General features: G+C 38.1%; 1 protein-coding gene across 5 annotated transcripts in view; it reads right to left on the reverse strand.

Annotated features, from left to right (window-relative positions):
- The window catches only part of MTMR8 (myotubularin related protein 8), a 137,847-nt gene that overhangs the window by 78,142 nt on the left and 41,795 nt on the right, over positions 1-17,910 (reverse strand). For 2 of the 5 annotated variants that reach the window (XM_054471897.2, XM_063659970.1), the window contains exons 3-8: positions 15,730-15,892; positions 14,337-14,494; positions 9,510-9,638; positions 8,215-8,349; positions 4,606-4,738; positions 3,168-3,277 (exon numbers count right to left, since the gene is read on the reverse strand). In XM_054471897.2, the coding sequence (XP_054327872.1) occupies positions 3,168-3,277; positions 4,606-4,738; positions 8,215-8,349; positions 9,510-9,638; positions 14,337-14,494; positions 15,730-15,892 (828 nt within the window). The remainder of the gene's footprint in view (positions 1-3,167; positions 3,278-4,605; positions 4,739-8,214; positions 8,350-9,509; positions 9,639-14,336; positions 14,495-15,729; positions 15,893-17,910) is intronic. The other 3 variants (XM_063659971.1, XM_063659972.1, XM_063659973.1) reach the window with 3 other exon arrangements.

Genomic DNA, 17,910 nt, shown 5'->3' on the forward strand with positions numbered 1-17,910 from the left:
TGGTATAGCTAAATGAAATCGATCTGAAAGGAGGAGGGGCTTTTGTAAGGAGCAAGGAGAATAGTGAAACTGCCCTGGGCCATGTGGTTCATATGATGTGGGACAATGAGTAATCTTTGTAATAGGGGTACAAGAAAAAATGGTATTCCTAGAAAGGTAGTCAGGTTGCAGGTAAAAAAGGAGTTAAAGAGATCTGGAAAAAAGCTTTTCAATCTTTTTGACTTCTCAATTAAGCAGACACCTCAGGTAGTAGTAGAGCACGACGGCAGCAACCATGTTCTTTGTTTAGGGCTCCAAACAGAGTCAAAAGTCACTGGTGGACAGAAAATGATGCTGGATTTCACTAATGATTAAAGAAATATAAATTAAAACATGATATAAAATCTATCACCTATCACATTGGCAAAGATCAAAAAGATTGATGATAACCATTGCTGCCAAAATGGAAAAATAGGCACTGTTGGTAGGAATGGTAACTGGTATTACCTACTTGGAGGGCAATTTGGCCACATCTATTAAAATTTGAAATATTCATACTCTTTGACTCAGAAAATCCACTTCTATAAAGATATATGTTTAAGAATATTTGGTGCAGCAATATCTGCATTAGCGAAAAATTAGAAACAACTAAATTACCACGATTGAATATAACATAGTAGCTGAAAAGAATGACATAGTACTGACTAAACTGTCTTAACAAATGCTCATTAAATAGTATAAGTATAAAAGGTCAATTAAAGAACAGTATGGGGCGGGCGTGGTAGCTTATGCCTGTAATCCCAGCACTTTGGGAGGCCAAGGCTGGCGGATCACCTGAGGTCAGGAGTTCGAGACCAGCCTGGCCAACATGGCAAAACCCCGTCTCCGCTAAAAATACAAAAATTAGTCAGGCGTGGTGGCATGCTCCTATAATCTCAGCTACTCAGGAGGCTGAGGCAGAAGAATCCCTTGAACCCGGTAGGCAGAGGTTGCAGTGAACCGAGATTGCACCACTGCACTCCAGCCTGGGCAACAAGAGCAAAACTCTGTCTCAAAAAAAAAAAAAAAAAAAAAAAGAGTATGCACAGTATGAGCTCATTTTCACAAAGTATTAATATGTGTAACTCTATATGTTGAAAAATTCTACAGCAGCACTGTCCAATATGGTAGTCACCAGCCACCTATAGCTACTTAAATTTGAATTTGTTAAAACTAAATAAAACCATAAATTCAGTTCCTCAGTCTCACTAGCCACATTTCAAGTGCTCATTTTCCACATGTAGTGGTACTGTATTAGACGGTACAGATACAGAATATTTCCATCATCACAAAAAGTCCAAATGGACAGTGCTGACTGAAGGACATAAACATTAAACTACTATCAGTGATGTGTATGCACTGTGGGACAAACTATGGGGAATGTTTACATTTTATGTTATATATTTCTGAAATGTTTACTTCTTTGATAATGTACATGTATTGCTTTTGTAATGAGAAAATAGGTAAATAAAATAAACATTTAAAAAAGAGAGAGAAAAAGAAGTAACATAGTATGTTAGAGAACAGCAAGAGGTCCACTACAGCCAAGCTGGGGCGACATTGTGAAAGACTCTGAATGTCAAGCTTATGGGGTCTTATTGGCAATAGAATTGATAACCAATGGAGGATTTTGAGTTTAAAGTGACATGATCAGACATGTTCAAGAAAAATAACTTTAGTAGCAATTTGGTTCCCGAACTAAAGAGTAACTACTAGAGACAAGTAAAGCAGTTAAGAGGTTATTACGCTGTGAGCAATGGATTGTGGCTATCTTAACTAGAGAAGTAGCAGTGGAGACTGGGAAGAAAGGACAGATTTGAGAAACACCTTTGAAGCAGAACACATGGGACTTGGCAATAGCCAGATGGAGGAGAAGAGGTAGAATTCAAGGCTGACTGAAGTTCTCAAGCTTGGGATACTGGATAGGTGGTAACAGAGACAGGGAACACAGAAACACTGTGCAATCCAAGCCTATCTTTTTGGTTCATTCATTTTAATTCAACCAATATTTATAAGGCTGTACTGTCTATCAAATCTCCCTCTTATCCATCCTCACTCTCTTTGGTCTAATAAATTTGGTTTCAGAAAGGGACTATAGATATATGGATGTAGAATCTATGAAAAAGGAACAGAACAAAGAATAGTTAGAATAGTGGGCTTGAAACAACTGACAGGGTCACATAGTGAACATCAATAACAATGAAAAGTGCAGGCAACAGGATTAGGAAAGCAAAAAGCATTAGGGCTTGGATATTTAAGGCAGTTCATTATATACAATCTTCAAACCTTTTAAGCCAGAAGCTATATATAACATTGCCTTCAACTGAGAAAATTATAGCTGATGTATGAAAAGTCATTATCTCCTTTGCTTTTACCAAATAATGGGGGTGGGATGAAGAGGGAGAGTTCTCATGTATAAATATATAAAAACAAAACGTCAAAATGAGAAAATATACACTGAATTTTGTTTTTGTTTTTGTTTTTTGTAAGAAAACAAACCACTTAACAAAGGCTACAGAGCCTAGGGTCCTAGAGATCAGAAAATAAATGAGTCAGCATAAATACAGGGTGACAAAGCCTGCCTAGACTGCATTTGGAGGCAGATCTATACAAAGAAGTTTAAAAAAATAGGTCTTTGTACTCAGAGTTCTGAAAACTCACAGATACATAAGCTCTGCATTTATTTCACACCCACTCTTGTACTTAATACCTTAGAATCAACACAAAAATATATCACAGAATAACTGAGCTAGAGATCAATTATTATCAATTATCAATTAGAGATCACCTAAGAGTTTTTAATGTGAAGTCCAGGGGTCTGTGGACCCCCTGAAATTGAGGTTCATTTTCTGTATGTATCATCATATGTTCATTTTTCCAGTGGGGGAGAGGGTTAATCATATTCCCAAAGAATTCTGTGGCCGCCTAAAAGTTACATCATTAGATTTTAGTTCAACCACCTTGTTTAAAGATGGAGACACTGAGACCCAGAGAAGAAAAGAGACTTGCCCAAGGGCACACAGTGAATTAGTAGCAGAGCTGAATCTAGAAACTAGATTTCTTTTCAATATTCTTTCCACTATGGCACACTACTACTTCACATATCCCATAATTAAAGTCAGTGCAAATTTTAAAAGTCCGATTATTACCTTTGTAATGAAAATTCCAGCATCCATAATAGCTTTAATGTGTCTTAACCACCCTGAGCTCTCCAGGCCGCTAAGAAATTCACTCATTGTTGGAGTTTTCAATTCACAAACTAAGGTAGAAAAGGAAGCAGAGATTGAAATTCACAATCAACTCAGTTTATTCATTAAGAAAGGGGAGAAAGTGGATCTCCATATCGTAAGTGAGGAAGCTGAGGCAGAAAGGTTAAATGATTAGTTAGAAACCACACAGTGAGTCAGGGACAGAACTAGGTCTAAAGCCTACCAGATCTCCTCGCCTGGGCCTCTGCTTTATCACGCTGTAGAACCCACTCTCAAGCCCTTAGAAATCTCTCAAGAAGAGAGCCAGAAGACTGAATCAGCATCTACAGGAAAACACACCTCCTCTGATTAGAAAACATATTTGATCCCTACCCTAATCCCACCCACTTATGCTAACTCTGAAGGCCCTCAGCATCTGTCTCTACTCCCTCACCCCCATCTATTCCCTGTAGCCCTGTTCTGTCAACAGGTTGAAAAAAAAATTACCAGTTAATTTTTATGCACTTTGCAATAATTATCCAGGAGAGGGAAATCTTTTGCCTTAAAAATCTGTAAAACAAAGTCCTCTTCCATAAAATATTCTGGGGCAAAAAAGAAAGGAGTAAGAGACCTAAGGAAGAGGGACATTAATATTTTAAAAGGGATGCAGACTGAGCAGATGAGATCTGGCAAGTGTGATGTAAAGGAGAGGTCATGGCAGACTACACAAGTACAAAGTTGAAGAAAGAAGAGGAAGAATGGGGAGTTCATTAAAGAAGGCAGGTTTTCACTATCTCTGCCTGAGTTGACATAGAACATCATGGAATCCTGGGTAGTGGTTTTAGGAGAAATGCTCTACACCCAAGAGTCTTGTAAGGCCCCAATCCCACCTTGCCCCCTTTCTGACCCTAATCATTTTGTAGTCGATAACAGTTCACCAAAACTGTCTGAAATCAACTTTATTCTTTTGAGGTCTAAATTCAACTTCATCAGCACAGTGATGAAATCAGACTGAATCCTTATACCAAATTAAAAAAGGTAATTTCTTACCTTGAGGATGATGAAATGAATCCCAAATTTATTTAATACTTATGTTGGTTTGCCTATCCCTGAAAATCAACCTCTGTATTTCTACACAGAGAAATAATTTTCATACCAACTAGACCCAGATGAACTTTATCGAATTATGAAACTGCACATCTTAGTCCCTTTTCCAGACCAACACTGCTATAATTCAGTACTATGTAAGCTAGATTCGTACAATAGTTAAACACCTAACCACTTATTGACTCTGCTCACCTGCTTGCTTTTATATTCCACCCCAAATCAGGCATGCTTTCTGCTTACATAATAATGCAAAGCTATGGCCTCTTGCCTAGCCAAGGTGAAATCCCTGTACCTTCCAAGAGTTTCTGCAGACTGCTCCGCATTACATGGATGTTCTCAATGCCCATGAATCTGAAGCGAATGTTGGCATAGTTGTCTTCATTTTCATACCCCTTCCCAGCTGCTCGGTTGGCCATGGCATTCAACTGCAATAGTGGAGGACATAATAGAGCAGATAGGCCAGATGATGAAAGAATGGAGTTCATCAATCTCAATGCCTCATTCTGAACCATTTAAAATCCTACCCAATTAAAAAGAAGTTAAATCAGATGAGATACATTCTGGAATGGAGAGAATTTCACTAGTTTTTACATCAGGTACTTTTAGTAACAGACTCATATAGGGGAAAAATAGGGAGATACAGTGTTTGTTTCTTTATGAAAACCTTTCTTAAGAGATAAAGGATATGGCAGCTATGAGGATATCTGAGCTAAAAAACTGAAATAATAATTTTGAGCTGCCTACCACAAATGTTTTCTCAGCTGAAAGGGTTTTATACTGAGAAACATGCAAAAGTTCAAAAATATTTACAACTGAGAAGCTCTAGAAAGAAGCCTAAGAACTTCAGGATGAATTAATTTTATTTATTTATTTAAGAGACAGAGTCTCACTCTGTCATTAAGGCTGGAGTGCAGCAGCACAATCACAGAGTTCACTGCAGCCTCGAACTCCTGGGCTCAGGCAATCCTTCTGCCTCAGCCTCCTGAACAGCTAAGATTACAGGCACGCACCACTATGCCTGGCTAATTTTTTTTACAAAAAAATTTTTTTGTAAAGACACAGTCTCGCTGTTCCCCACACTGGTCTTGAACTCTTGGACTCATGTAATCCTCTTGCCTTGGCTTCCCAAAGTGCTGGGATTATAGGCATAAGCCGCCACTTACAGCCCAATTAAATAGCTATTCTAGAAAAATGTCTAAAATGTGACTGCATGAGATAAATGACTTTTACTCACTGACAAAATTGAAATGGAGACATCACCAATTGTTTTAACACTATGTTCAGCTTGTGGTAATCAGAGAATCTCTAGGGCATATGAAGAATGCTGGGTGGGGTAGGGAGTAAATGAGACTTGTGGAAATATGAATATAATAACTAGAAGGCAGCCAAGATACCATCTATGATAACGACCATCTTACTAATTAAGTGATTTTCTGTTTTCTGGGCCTATTTTCTCATCTCCCAATATTGTGCATTTCAGAAGGTAGGAGGAGCATGTATGTGGACAGCGTATAATTTTTGTATTAAAAGAATACAAAAACCTCAAAGCACAAACTATTCAAGTTAGAACATGTAGAGGGAAAAAAGTCAGTGTGCTAAACATATTCTGTTTACAATGCAAGACATCTGTTAAAAGGGGAAATGTGATGGTAATTTTGATCTTTTATCACATTGATAGTGTTACTGAGCTTTCATTAAATTAATGACAAATGTCAAAGGAACACCCGTGGAAGCATAAGCAATAGTCACCTAGTAGCAAGGATGTTTGTTATGAGTGATACTTCAGCAAAAATAACAATAATAATAATAATTACAGTAGTCACTACCCAGGTCTGGGTAGGCCACGTAATGCAGATAACTAGCTACCTCATACCAGTATTCACTCTTTAAAAATATGTCTGGCAGATCTGAGTAACAGATACCCATTTAATGTTCAGGTGGCAAACTGAGAGGAAAATGGAACCTGTTAAAAGGGGCTTTTTGGTGTTGGATTTGAACAAAAGGCACCAACCCTTTTGTTTCTTCAAAAGCTTGGTGTAGTTCTCTTTACTATTTTAAGATTATTTAATCTTTAAAGATACAGATGTGATTAAACTCTTTCCGATTGCAGAATGTCAGATGTAATATTTATTGTAATGAAATATTTATTGAGCTCCTACTATATGCCTGACACTGTGCTAAATCCTTTACGTACATTATCTCATTTAATCCTCATTACAGCCTCTCAAAATGGGTGCTATATTATCCCCATAAGAAAACAGGCTCAGAGAGATGAAACAATTTGCCCAAGATGATACGGATAAAGGCCGAAAGCAGGATTTGACCACAGGTTTGACTGACTCCTAGAACAAAATTTTGTCAGTATAATATAGTTCCTACTAAAAGTACAAATCTAGCCATCCAGAAGAGAGGGAATGCCAGATATTTCTAGGCCTGTCTTAATTTGCTCAAATTGGAGAGAGGAAAATGGAACCTGTTAAAAGGGGCTTTTTGGTGTTAGATTTGAACAAAAGGCACCAACTCTTTTGATTCTTCAAAAGCTTGGTGGATTTCTCTTTACTATTTTAAGATTATTTAATTTTTAAAGATACAGACTCGATTAAACTATTTTCAATTGCAGAATTTCAGATGCAGTTATGGTTGAAACAAGACAGCAAGCTTCTGAGAAACTGAAGGATGGGCCTGAGCAGAAAGGGAAATTATTTTCTCTCCTGAGCTCAGTCAGTCCTAGGTAGCTCTGGAGAATAGCCACTGAGGAATCACAAAGATGGGGCAGAAAGCTGTCTAACGCAACTATCTGGTTTCATGTACATCCAACTGCTCAACTCTTAAGTCACAACCATCTGGCTTAGGCTTAGATGAAAATCACCAATTTAGTGATGACTAGAATCAGCAATGACTAGAATCAGCAATGAAACCTCTTAGTTAGCCACACTTTACATACCAAATTACAAGCAAAATTATTTCTTTCTGGGGCTGTTTGTAAAAAGGACAACATTTAAGAATAGGGAATCTATCCTTTACTTCCTTTGTGGGACACAATGAGTTCTTCTACAGCCCATATAGAGCTAGACAAAACTTTGACAGTTAAGGAATTAATGCAGACAGGAGTTTAAGCTGATACTTAGGTTAATATGAGGACACTCTGTTCAGCAATGTTCATATTTGAAAGAGACAAAGCCTGAGAAAACACATTGCAACAAATCATGCAGCATTAGATTATTGGAAAGATCAAAGGATTTGACTAGGTCTATCCATGTCCACTGCCAAAATCCATGGCAAATTTATGAACTTGGTCTTTTTTATTCTCTGGGACCAAGATTTAAACTGCACTGTACTAAACTGGAAAAAATTTAATCAGCTAACAGTACTAGATGCTAAAAAAGAATTACCGCCATATGAGCTAAAGATTTTTTGTTAATTGCATAGCAGTAAAATTTGTGAACCCTGGTGCTTTGGGAGAACCAAAGTATTATTAAACTACTGTGGCCTAACACATTTACAGAAAAAAAACATGTTGGTTGTAGTAAGTTTCCAATGTCTAAGTTGAAGCTCTTTCTCTAACAGTAAATTTAGACCACAGAATGGGAATACTGAAAATTCTGGTTAAGGAACAGACTTGGTAAAAAAGATGAGGGATATTAAGGAGCCTTCTATGCAGGATGTCACACTGAGGTGGGAAAGCCAGGTTGCTTGAAATACCCTGTCATAACCTCACTTGACAATGACAACCTTATAAAAGGAGCCCCAAATGGCTTCCTGAAATGATTTTACACAATATCTGACGTAATGAACACACATACACAAACCTAACTTTCCCAATAACACTGCATGTCTCAATATATGAGGAGGTAGACTGCAAGAGGCAGAAATATCAAAGAAATCACTGACAAATAGATACCTTTGGTCTTGTGTCTACAACATACATAAACTGGCTCCCTGGGTTTGTTTGGCTAATGGCCTCCAACAAGAGCTCATCATCTACACAGCGAGTGTAAAATCCAGAGAGAGGCTGGCTACAGCGACAAATGGCAGCCTGTAAGGAAAAGGTGTGTCAGTTGAGTGATTATATTCACAAACGGTCAAAAATCTTTCTTGACCCTGGCCAGGTTCCATGAGTAGAGGGAGAGGATGAGCCAACTTAAGATAGTGTCCAAAGCAAAGAGAAATGTGACTCTAAAGTCATTCTCCACTGACATTGGGCTTAACCTCCTGCCTACCCTGGGCATGTGGCTCTAATTTCCAACCCAGTCTTGGCAAATCAGACTACAAAAAACAAAAAAATCACATCATGAGTATTTCCTTAGTGAAATTCTATTCTCGATACATAATGGGCTATTTTTCTGAAACTGCCTCACTTTTTACAGTCCCAGTAATATTGCCCACATAAACCATAAGCTTGCGGAGGCAGCAGAATTCAAGATAGAGCAAAGATCTACAGCGTCTTAAGAAAACAGGGTTCACTAGTTTCAGAAGTTAATGCCAAATCAGAAGGGTGGTTTGTTTCAAGCCACTTTAACACAAAAACAACGTAACTATTTAACATGAATGTCTGGTAATGATGAGTTAATGAAATTCATTACACTTTGATGTGGTTTTTAAGTGGTCAACTCACTTCAATAATATGACACCCAATTGCATTACTATACTCCTTAGCACTTGAATGGTTGCCCACCTGACAACTTGCCTATTTGTCTAACCCCAGATCTCAGAGTGATTACAAGAGGTGATAAATATTATCACTTACTACATAAGTAAGGGGATTGAAACACAGAGGAGTCAAGTGCTTTCTTACGACTACCTGAAATTATATGAAAAGCACTAAGAAAGTATCAAGGATATCTGTATTCTACTGGGAGGCCACAGCCCCCAAAAAATCCTGTATACAACTAATTTCCTGTCATTTCACAACTTTCCACAAAGCTGGATCCCACAGAAAAGGAAAAAAAAGAAAAAGAAATAAACACACTAAAATGCCACTTAAACACACTAAAATCTGCATAACATTTTATAATTTACAAAGTACACATATATTATTCCTCCTGAGATCCTCTCAAAAACCTTCAGAAGTATGAAAGTCCAGAGAAGTTAAGTAACTTGGTTGAGGTCACACAGCTACTAAGTGGCAGCATGAAACTTAAAACAGGTCTTCCAGAGCCAAGTTTAATTCTCATTAGAGAAATCTGCTTAACTTACATTGTTCTCTTTGTAGAGGTAGGAGAGCACAGGAACACGTTCTTTACTTCTGAACTTTGAACTTCCAACCACCGTTCCCAAGGTAACAGATTTAGGAACCACTATTTCAGGAGGGTAGGTGTTGCATATCTAAAAGAAAATAAGCACAATATATTTAAATATATATTTATATATTTATATATAACTGTCTCTTTGGAAATATGTATTTTGGTAACCACTAAAAGCTGATAAACTTGAGAAAATACGTCAGTCTTTTCATAGAGTAAGTCACACCTAAAATGTCAACACCTCCACCCCAAGACTAGTGTTTTAAAGGCCGTCCAGATACGAATACTAGGAACCTATTATGCAGTTTATGAAAGAGTACATCATATTTCCTCCTCCTCTGTCTGCTTCATATTTGTGTCCGTTCATATTAATTTACTTGTTTACAGTTATTGTTTTTGCTCTGATATGCACACGTAGGAATTTCAAGATGGGGTTTTATGTGTGTTTCTATGATTTTTGTTTTTCTAATTCTAAAAGTACATTTTGTTCTTATATGTTTCAATCCCTTCCTTTCTAGAAAATAATAGCATACTTGGAAAAGCTTTTATACCAAGGATATTTTCATTTCTATTTCTGAGGAATAGATGATTAAATATCAGCTAGCTAATGCTTTAGTGATTGCTAATTCCAGCCTGTTGCTAGCAAGTGAAAAATGTATATATATAAACTGCATACTAGGTTCCTAGTGTTCATATCCGGACGGCCTTTAAACCACTAGTCTGGGGGTTGGAGGTGTTGACATTTTAGGTGTGACTTACTCTATGAAAAGACTGACATATTTTCTCAAGTTTTTCAGCTTTTAGTGGTTACCAAAATACATATTTCCAAAGAGACAGTGACAAAATATTATAACACCACAGACCTGACATTGCAAAATTAATTATAATCACTCCCCTAACTAAAGAACACACCCAAACATTTAACAACAGATGAAACAAATATAAACTGAACAGGCAAAAATAAAAAAATTAAAGGTAGATAAGATCAAGAATGCTCTATGTAACTCATTAAAGTCAATGTCCCCAGAATGCAGACCATTTGAAAATGTTTTCTACCCACCCACTTACCTGGACTTAAACTTTGGAGAAGACAGTCATACAAAGAAAAATAAATGGAGCTCCCCATTCAGCTTAGAAGGTTATACACATCAAAAAGACTAACAAGAGTATTTCAGACCTTCTTTGGGAGACTCAGACACACATTTGAGGTGGACAGATTTTACCCCCAATCTCTACTCATTCCTCTCAAGCATGACCCTAACAAGCCACCTCACAGATGACCCTGCGAAGTCACAGCTCATCAATCCCCATACCTAGTAGACATTCAAAGCTATGTTACCAGAAAGTCAATGCAATTACAGTCTTATTATGATAGTAAAAACACAGTTAAAGATGAACGATTCAGGTATATCACTTAAACACCAATGACTCTCTCTGCAGAAAAATTACCCTAGCAGGCCTGATTTCTACCTGTATTAGTCAGAGTTCTCTAGAGGGACAGAACTAATAGGATATATGGATATAGGAAAGGGAGTTTATTAAGGAGAATTGACTTATACAATCAAAAGGTAAAGTCCCACGGTAGGCCGTCTGCAAGCTGAGGAGCAAGAAAGCCAGTAGTGGATCATTTCGAGTCCCAAAACCTCTAAAGTAGGGAAGCCAACAGAGCAGCCTTCAGTCTGTGGCTGAAGGCCCGAGAGCCCATGGCAAACCACTAGTTTAAGTCCAAGAATCCAAAAGCCGAAGTACTTGAAGTCTGATGTTCGAGGGCAGGAAGCATTTAGCATGGGAGAAAGATGAAGACTGGAAGATTCAGCAAGTCTGCTCATTCCACCTTCTTCTGCCTGCTTTTTCTAGCTACGCTGGCAGCTGAGGGAATGGTGCCCACCCAGATTAAGGGTGGGTCTGCCTCTCCCAGTCCACTGACTCAAAGGTTAATCTCCCCTCTAGTAACACCCTCACAGACACACCCAGAAACAATACTTTGCATACTTCAATCCAATCAAATTGACAATATTAACCATCAGACTACCCTTAGAAAGGCCTACTTGCATTGTGCTTAAAACTGTTTGCACAAACAATGCGGCTTATCCTGAATACCTGCTTTCCTTCTGGACTTCTGGAATTGTGGCATACACTAGGCAGAACGTGCCTTTGTGGGCAGGCTCCAATAGAATTCCTGAGCACTTTGCCTCTAATGAGCATCCTGGTAGACAACATTTCATAAGTGTTGTCACAATTTCTGCTGGAGGAATTCAGTGTGTCCTATGTCACTCTGCTGAGAGAGGACTCTGGAAGCTTGTTCCTGGTTTTGTTGACTTTGTCCCCTGAACCTTTTCCCTTTGCTGATTTTTGCTTTGTATCCTTTCACTGTAATAAATCACAGTCATAAGTATGACTATACACCGAGTCCTATGAATTTTCCTAGTAAATCACAAAACCTGAGGAACGGTCTTTGAGACCTCCAACACATTCCCAAATGTCCATATTTGGCCCAGAGCTCTTTCTTGAGATCCAAACCCAAATGCTTGAAATCAAATACTTTTTAATCACCTTGAAGTCAAGTGTAAAATTGAAGACACCATCTGCCCCTCTTCTTGTGGTCCTTATCTTTGTTAACATCACCACTACTCATTGGTCATCAAAGCCAGAAACCAGGAAAGCTGGGATGCATATTAAATTCCTCCACTTTTCTAGCCACATTTGATCTGTCACCAGTTGCTTTCAATTCTACCACCAAAATATCTTTTAAAACCATCTCCTTCTTTCCATCTACAGCCATTGCCTTAGTTCAGGTTCTCATAACTACACATATCATTCTTCTGCATTCTTAGCTCCAGCAAATGAATTCTCCACACTAATAACAGTTATCTTTCCAAAACACAAATATATATATGTTCCTTTCAAGCATAAATACTCTTGTGGCTCACAACTGTCTTCATGATAAAGTTCAAATTCCCGAATTTGGTCATGAAGCACTTTATGATATGGCTTCACTTCCTGACCTCCTTCCTTCTCCCCCTGTATAAATTAGGAGAAATAATCCAGGCATTTACAGTTCAGTCATTTTCAACAAAGGCACCAAAGATACATATTTGGGGGAAAGGAGTCTCTTCAATAAATGGTTCTGGGAAAACTGGATGTCCATATGCAAAGAAACACTTCAGGATATTGGTCTGGGCAAAGACTTCTCGAGTAAGACCTCAAAAGCATACACAACCGACTAAAGCAAAAATGGGCAAATGGGTTAACACTGAGCCAAAAATCTCCATGGCAAAGGAAACAACCAACAAAGTGAAAAGACAACCCACAAAATAGGAGAAAATATTTGCAGATTACCCATCTGACAAGGGATTAATAACCAGAAAATATAAGGAGCCCAAGAAACTCAATAGAATGAAAACAAATAATCCAATTAAATATGGAGAAAATATCTGAATAGACATTTCTCAAAAGAGGACATACAAATGACCAACAAGTATATGAAAAAATCCTCAACATCAATAATCATCAGAAAGATGCAAACCAAAACTACAATGAGATATCATTTCACCTGTTAAAATGGCTGTTATCAAAAAGGCAATAATGGATACTGGTGAGGATATGAAGAAAATGAAATCTTCATACACATTTGGTAGGAATGTAAATTAGTACCGCCACTATTGGCGAGGGGTGGTGGTTCACACCTATAATCCCAGCACTTTGAGAGGCCAAGGAGGGAGGATCGCTTGAGCCCGGGAGTTCAAGAATCCCATCTCTACAAAAAATGAAACAAATTCGCCAGGCATGGGGGTGGGTGCTTATGGTCCCAGCTACATGGGATGCTGAGATGGGAGGACCACTTGAGCCCAAGAGATTGAGGCTACACTGAGCTATGGTCATGCCACTACACTCTACCTTGGGCAACAGAGTGAGGCCTTGTCTCAAAAAGAAAGAAAAGAAAACTGTGGTACATATGCACAATAGAATATTACTCAGTCACAAAAAAATGTAATCCTGTCATTTGCAACAACATGGATGGAACTGGGGGACATTATATTAAGTGAAATGAACAAAGCATAGAAAGACAAATATTGCATAATCTCATTCACATGTTGCAGGAGCAAAAAAAAAAAAAAAAAATGAACTCATGGAGACAGAGAGTAGAATGATGGTTACCAAAGGTTGGTAAGGGTAGTGGAGTGGGGGGGATAAAAAGAGGATCCTCAATGGGTACAAAAATACAGTTAGATAGAAGGAATAAGATCTAGTATTCAGTAGCAAAACAGGACAACTACAGATAACAATAATATAAGTGAAAATGGAATTGGAATGTTCCTAACACAAATAAATGATAAATACTTGTGGTGATGGATACCCCAATTACCCTGATCTGATCATTACATATTGTATGCCTATATAAAAATATCACATGTACCCTACAAATAGGTACAACTATTATATATCCATAATAATTAAAAATAAAAAATGTTAAAAGTATATTAGCCTTCACAAGGCTACTCCGCAAAGCATCAGGCTGTTTCTGGCTTCCTTAGGCTGATTTTCATGCCCTGCACCTATGCTCCCATAACACCCTATGCTTTAGGCCATGAGATCTCTTACTCAGTGACTATTGCACTGTAGGTACTCAATAAATTTTGAGTTTGTTGAATGGCTGAATGTTGAATGGAAAGGAGAGAGAGATTATGAGTCATTTCTCTCTTTTTTCAAAATCTTGTTTCCTGATATTCTGCCATTTTAATTAAATGCACCTAAAGGCAAACGATAAGGACAAAATTACCTCAAAGTTTCTGTTGGCATCTGTTATGGTCCAGTTTCTGTTGGGTATTCCCATACGCCCAAAGTCTGATATTGGGTCAATCAGTTTCCATCCACTTTCCCTCATCTCTTTTGAGGATTTGGGATTATAAGAAAAAGCATAAAGATCTTCAGGTAATGCTGGAGAAGAGAGATAGGCATGGAAAACAAAATGATGAATGAAACCTAAAAATCATCAAACAATGCAAATAAAGGCTAGATTTCCTTTTCCTAAGGGAATGTTTGTCAAATAGTCCCAGAAAAGGACTGTGGTGTGTGCAAGTTTGCCTTTATGTAAGGAATAAAAACTGGAATATTGTTTGGGTTCTTTTGAAAAATGTTTTAATTTTTTGTGTTATCAATACAAAGTGGGATCTTTCTGCCTGGCTTCCTATAAAAAAAGAATGCTGGATAATTGACTGAACTGAGGCTTCAGGGTTTCACATGTTAAGAAAAGAGTCCTTACCAAAAGTTTTTAAGTGGGCTCCCATGTCCTAATAGTACTGCTTATTGTAACATGTTGCACATCTTTAACAATGTTTTTGCATTCTACTTGTCAGACCAACAGCAACTTCTGACTTATAAATGGCCCCTTCCTCTCTTTGCTCTGTCAGTCCTGCTTCCTCCCTTCACGAGATACAGCATCCAATCAAATAACTCATTTGACCAATTTATATGGCAACAACTTCTCCAGAGATTAATGGAGCCTATCAGAGACTTGTAAAATGCTAGGCCATCCAGCAGGTAACTTTATCAATAAAAATCAGCAAATATTGAGGAATTACTTTGGGGGAAAAGGGGAAAAATGGGAGAGAAAATGTAAGAGCATGATTAAAATCAAAGACTAAAATCAGAGGAAGCTGGTTAATTGCCTAGGGGCTGGGGAATGAAAGGGTGACGCTGGAGGAAGCATTAAGTCCTACATTAATGAGGACTTTGATGAACTGCCTTAGTCTTCTAGTTGGAATCAAAAGTAGGGGTGGAAATTGTGGGCCAAACAAAAAGTCTGCAGGACAACAGGAAACAAATTTTCTTCCAAAGCAGTCGTCCTTCCTGAACTGAGAAAACATTCACAAGTTGATACTTTAAAGGAGGGAAGGAGAGAGAAGAAAATATCTATTAAACATCTACTATATACTAATACATGAAGGTATGCAAGGCTCAAAACAACCCCCTTGAAGAGCTTTTACTCTCCTTATTTTTACAGGTAAAGAAAATGAGTTCAGAGGTTATATAACTTGCCCAAATATAATGGAGCTAATAAGTGGTACAGCCCAGATTCAAACCCTCCTCTGACTCCATAGCCCTGATCTTTCCATTATGCCATTTTGGAAAAATATTAAAATGGTTTTAGATAAAAATACTATCATAACTACCTGGCTGAGAAAGCTTGAGCAGTGAAATATAAACCTCATGGCACACAAGGTCAGAGTCTAAAACAAAGTGGGCCACCCGGAAATTCTTGCAGCGGAGGGTCAGGGGACAGCCCAGGCTAGTGATGGGTAACTTCTCCACAGTGGCAATGTGATGGAGTGCAATCTGAAAAACATAAAAGAACTAGCGTAAACATACAGATGTGCAATATCTCTAACACTATCAGTATTCCTGACTCTCCGTAATGGTAACAGCATGACCAGATCTGTAAGCTACATCTATAGCCTACAACCATTCTTTGTAAGACACAACTGGGGTTCTCTCAAATAGAACTAAAGCATAATAGTGGTAAAGCAACAAGAAGCAAACTGCAGTGTTAGAAAACTTCTCTCTCCTTAAGGATACGAGATTACCAAGTTTGTGGGACAATTTTGGTAGATCAGCTCAGAATAGATGACTTTTAGCATGCTGTGATAGAGTTCACAATCAGAATAACTGTTACAGAGGAAAACAGGAATTTCTTTTCTTATATCAAATTACTAATTAAGATAATTATTAATAGCTGGTATTGTGCTTTAGTATAAACAAAGTAGTCCATGACCATTAGCTATTTAAGAAGAGCCATTTGATGTGTAATCATCTTATTTCAGGAATGAAAAAAAACAAAGATCTGAGAAGTGAATTCCTCATCAGATATCATATAGCCAAGAAGTGGCACAAACAGAATTTGAACCATAGCAGTCTAACCTTAAGTCCAGGATTCTTCTCTGGGAATTCTAAAAACTCTCGTTCTGGAATAAGGATTTAACTAGAAATGTTAGGGAGGAACTATTCCTCTACATTTTAAACTCTAGTGACAGTAAAGCAAAGAATGTAGGATGATTACTTCTGTTCATGCTGATGCCAGCAAAAAAAGAAATGCATGGAAAGGGAACTGATGAAACAAAATGTGTCCAAATAATATAATTCTCTCTTAATTGATTCAAAAAGCCATAGAATCATGGTTTTGCATTTTGATCTTTGATGTTCTCCTCCTATCCCTGTCTTATGTTTCTGCAACTATGGAGCCTGGATGTGCTCTTTCCATTCTCTAGACTCCCTGTCCTGTGCCTGGAATGGTCTTCCAATCAATAGTGCCTTTTCTGCTCTCCCATCACCTCAATGCCCCAGTCCCTAATTTCTTTGGAAAAGTCATCCCTTCAATGAAGTCTTTCAATCATATCCACCATCTAAGAATGGAGCAAGTGTGGAAATGATTCAGATATTCCTAGGATAAATTTTCTATTTTTTTAAGGCAGGGTCTCTCTCTGTTGCCGAGGCTAGAGTGCAGTGGCTTAATCATGACTCACTGCAACCTCAACCTCCTGGGTTCAAAGGAGATCATCTTGCCTCAGCCTCCTGAGTAAGCTAGGAATACAGTTGTGTGCTACCATGCCTGGCTAATTTTTTGACTTTTGTAGAGACTAGGTATTGCTTTGTTGCCCAAGCTGGTCTCAAACTCCTGGCCTCAAGCGATCCTTCTTCCTTAGCCTCCCAAACTGCTGGGATCACAGGTATGATTAATTTCTATCTTAACTGTTTTGTCACACTCAAGTCCTGCCATGGCAGTTCTGGAGGTATCACAAAATGTAATATGAATTAATATATTCAACCTCGAGAAAATCAAAGATCTTCCAGTCAATATGAGAGATGTGTGTTTTGGTAGTACAATACTGATAATCGAGATCAGGGCCAGGCAAACAATTGTGGTGAAACTGGGAAGGGTCGGGGAAAGGTAGGCAGACTAAGGCTGGGAAGAACTTCCCTAATTGGGTAAATAAGCCTCCTTTGACATGCAGAAATAAGTGTAAGTTCTCCCTTCCAGATACAGTCCACTGGGTTTGAAATAATACCCAAAAGGAACAAATCTGGAGACATCTGTACTGTCTATAAATGCAGGTAGATAGGAGATAGGCTTATGGCACAGTACTAAAGAACTGGTTCCTAAACTGTTAGAATTACAAGAATCCTTACTAATTATATAATCTAACCACCTCATTTTACAGATGAAGAAACAAGCCCGGGGAGTAAGAATCACTTGCCTAAGATTACATAGCCAGTTAGCATCAGAGCTTAGTTTAGCCCAGCTCTCATTCCTCTTTTGACATTCTTATCACAGCAAAAGGAGCAAGATACAATCTCAT

This window comes from Pongo pygmaeus, chromosome X (genome assembly GCF_028885625.2).
Source record: "Pongo pygmaeus isolate AG05252 chromosome X, NHGRI_mPonPyg2-v2.0_pri, whole genome shotgun sequence".
Taxonomy (NCBI): domain Eukaryota; kingdom Metazoa; phylum Chordata; class Mammalia; order Primates; family Hominidae; genus Pongo; species Pongo pygmaeus.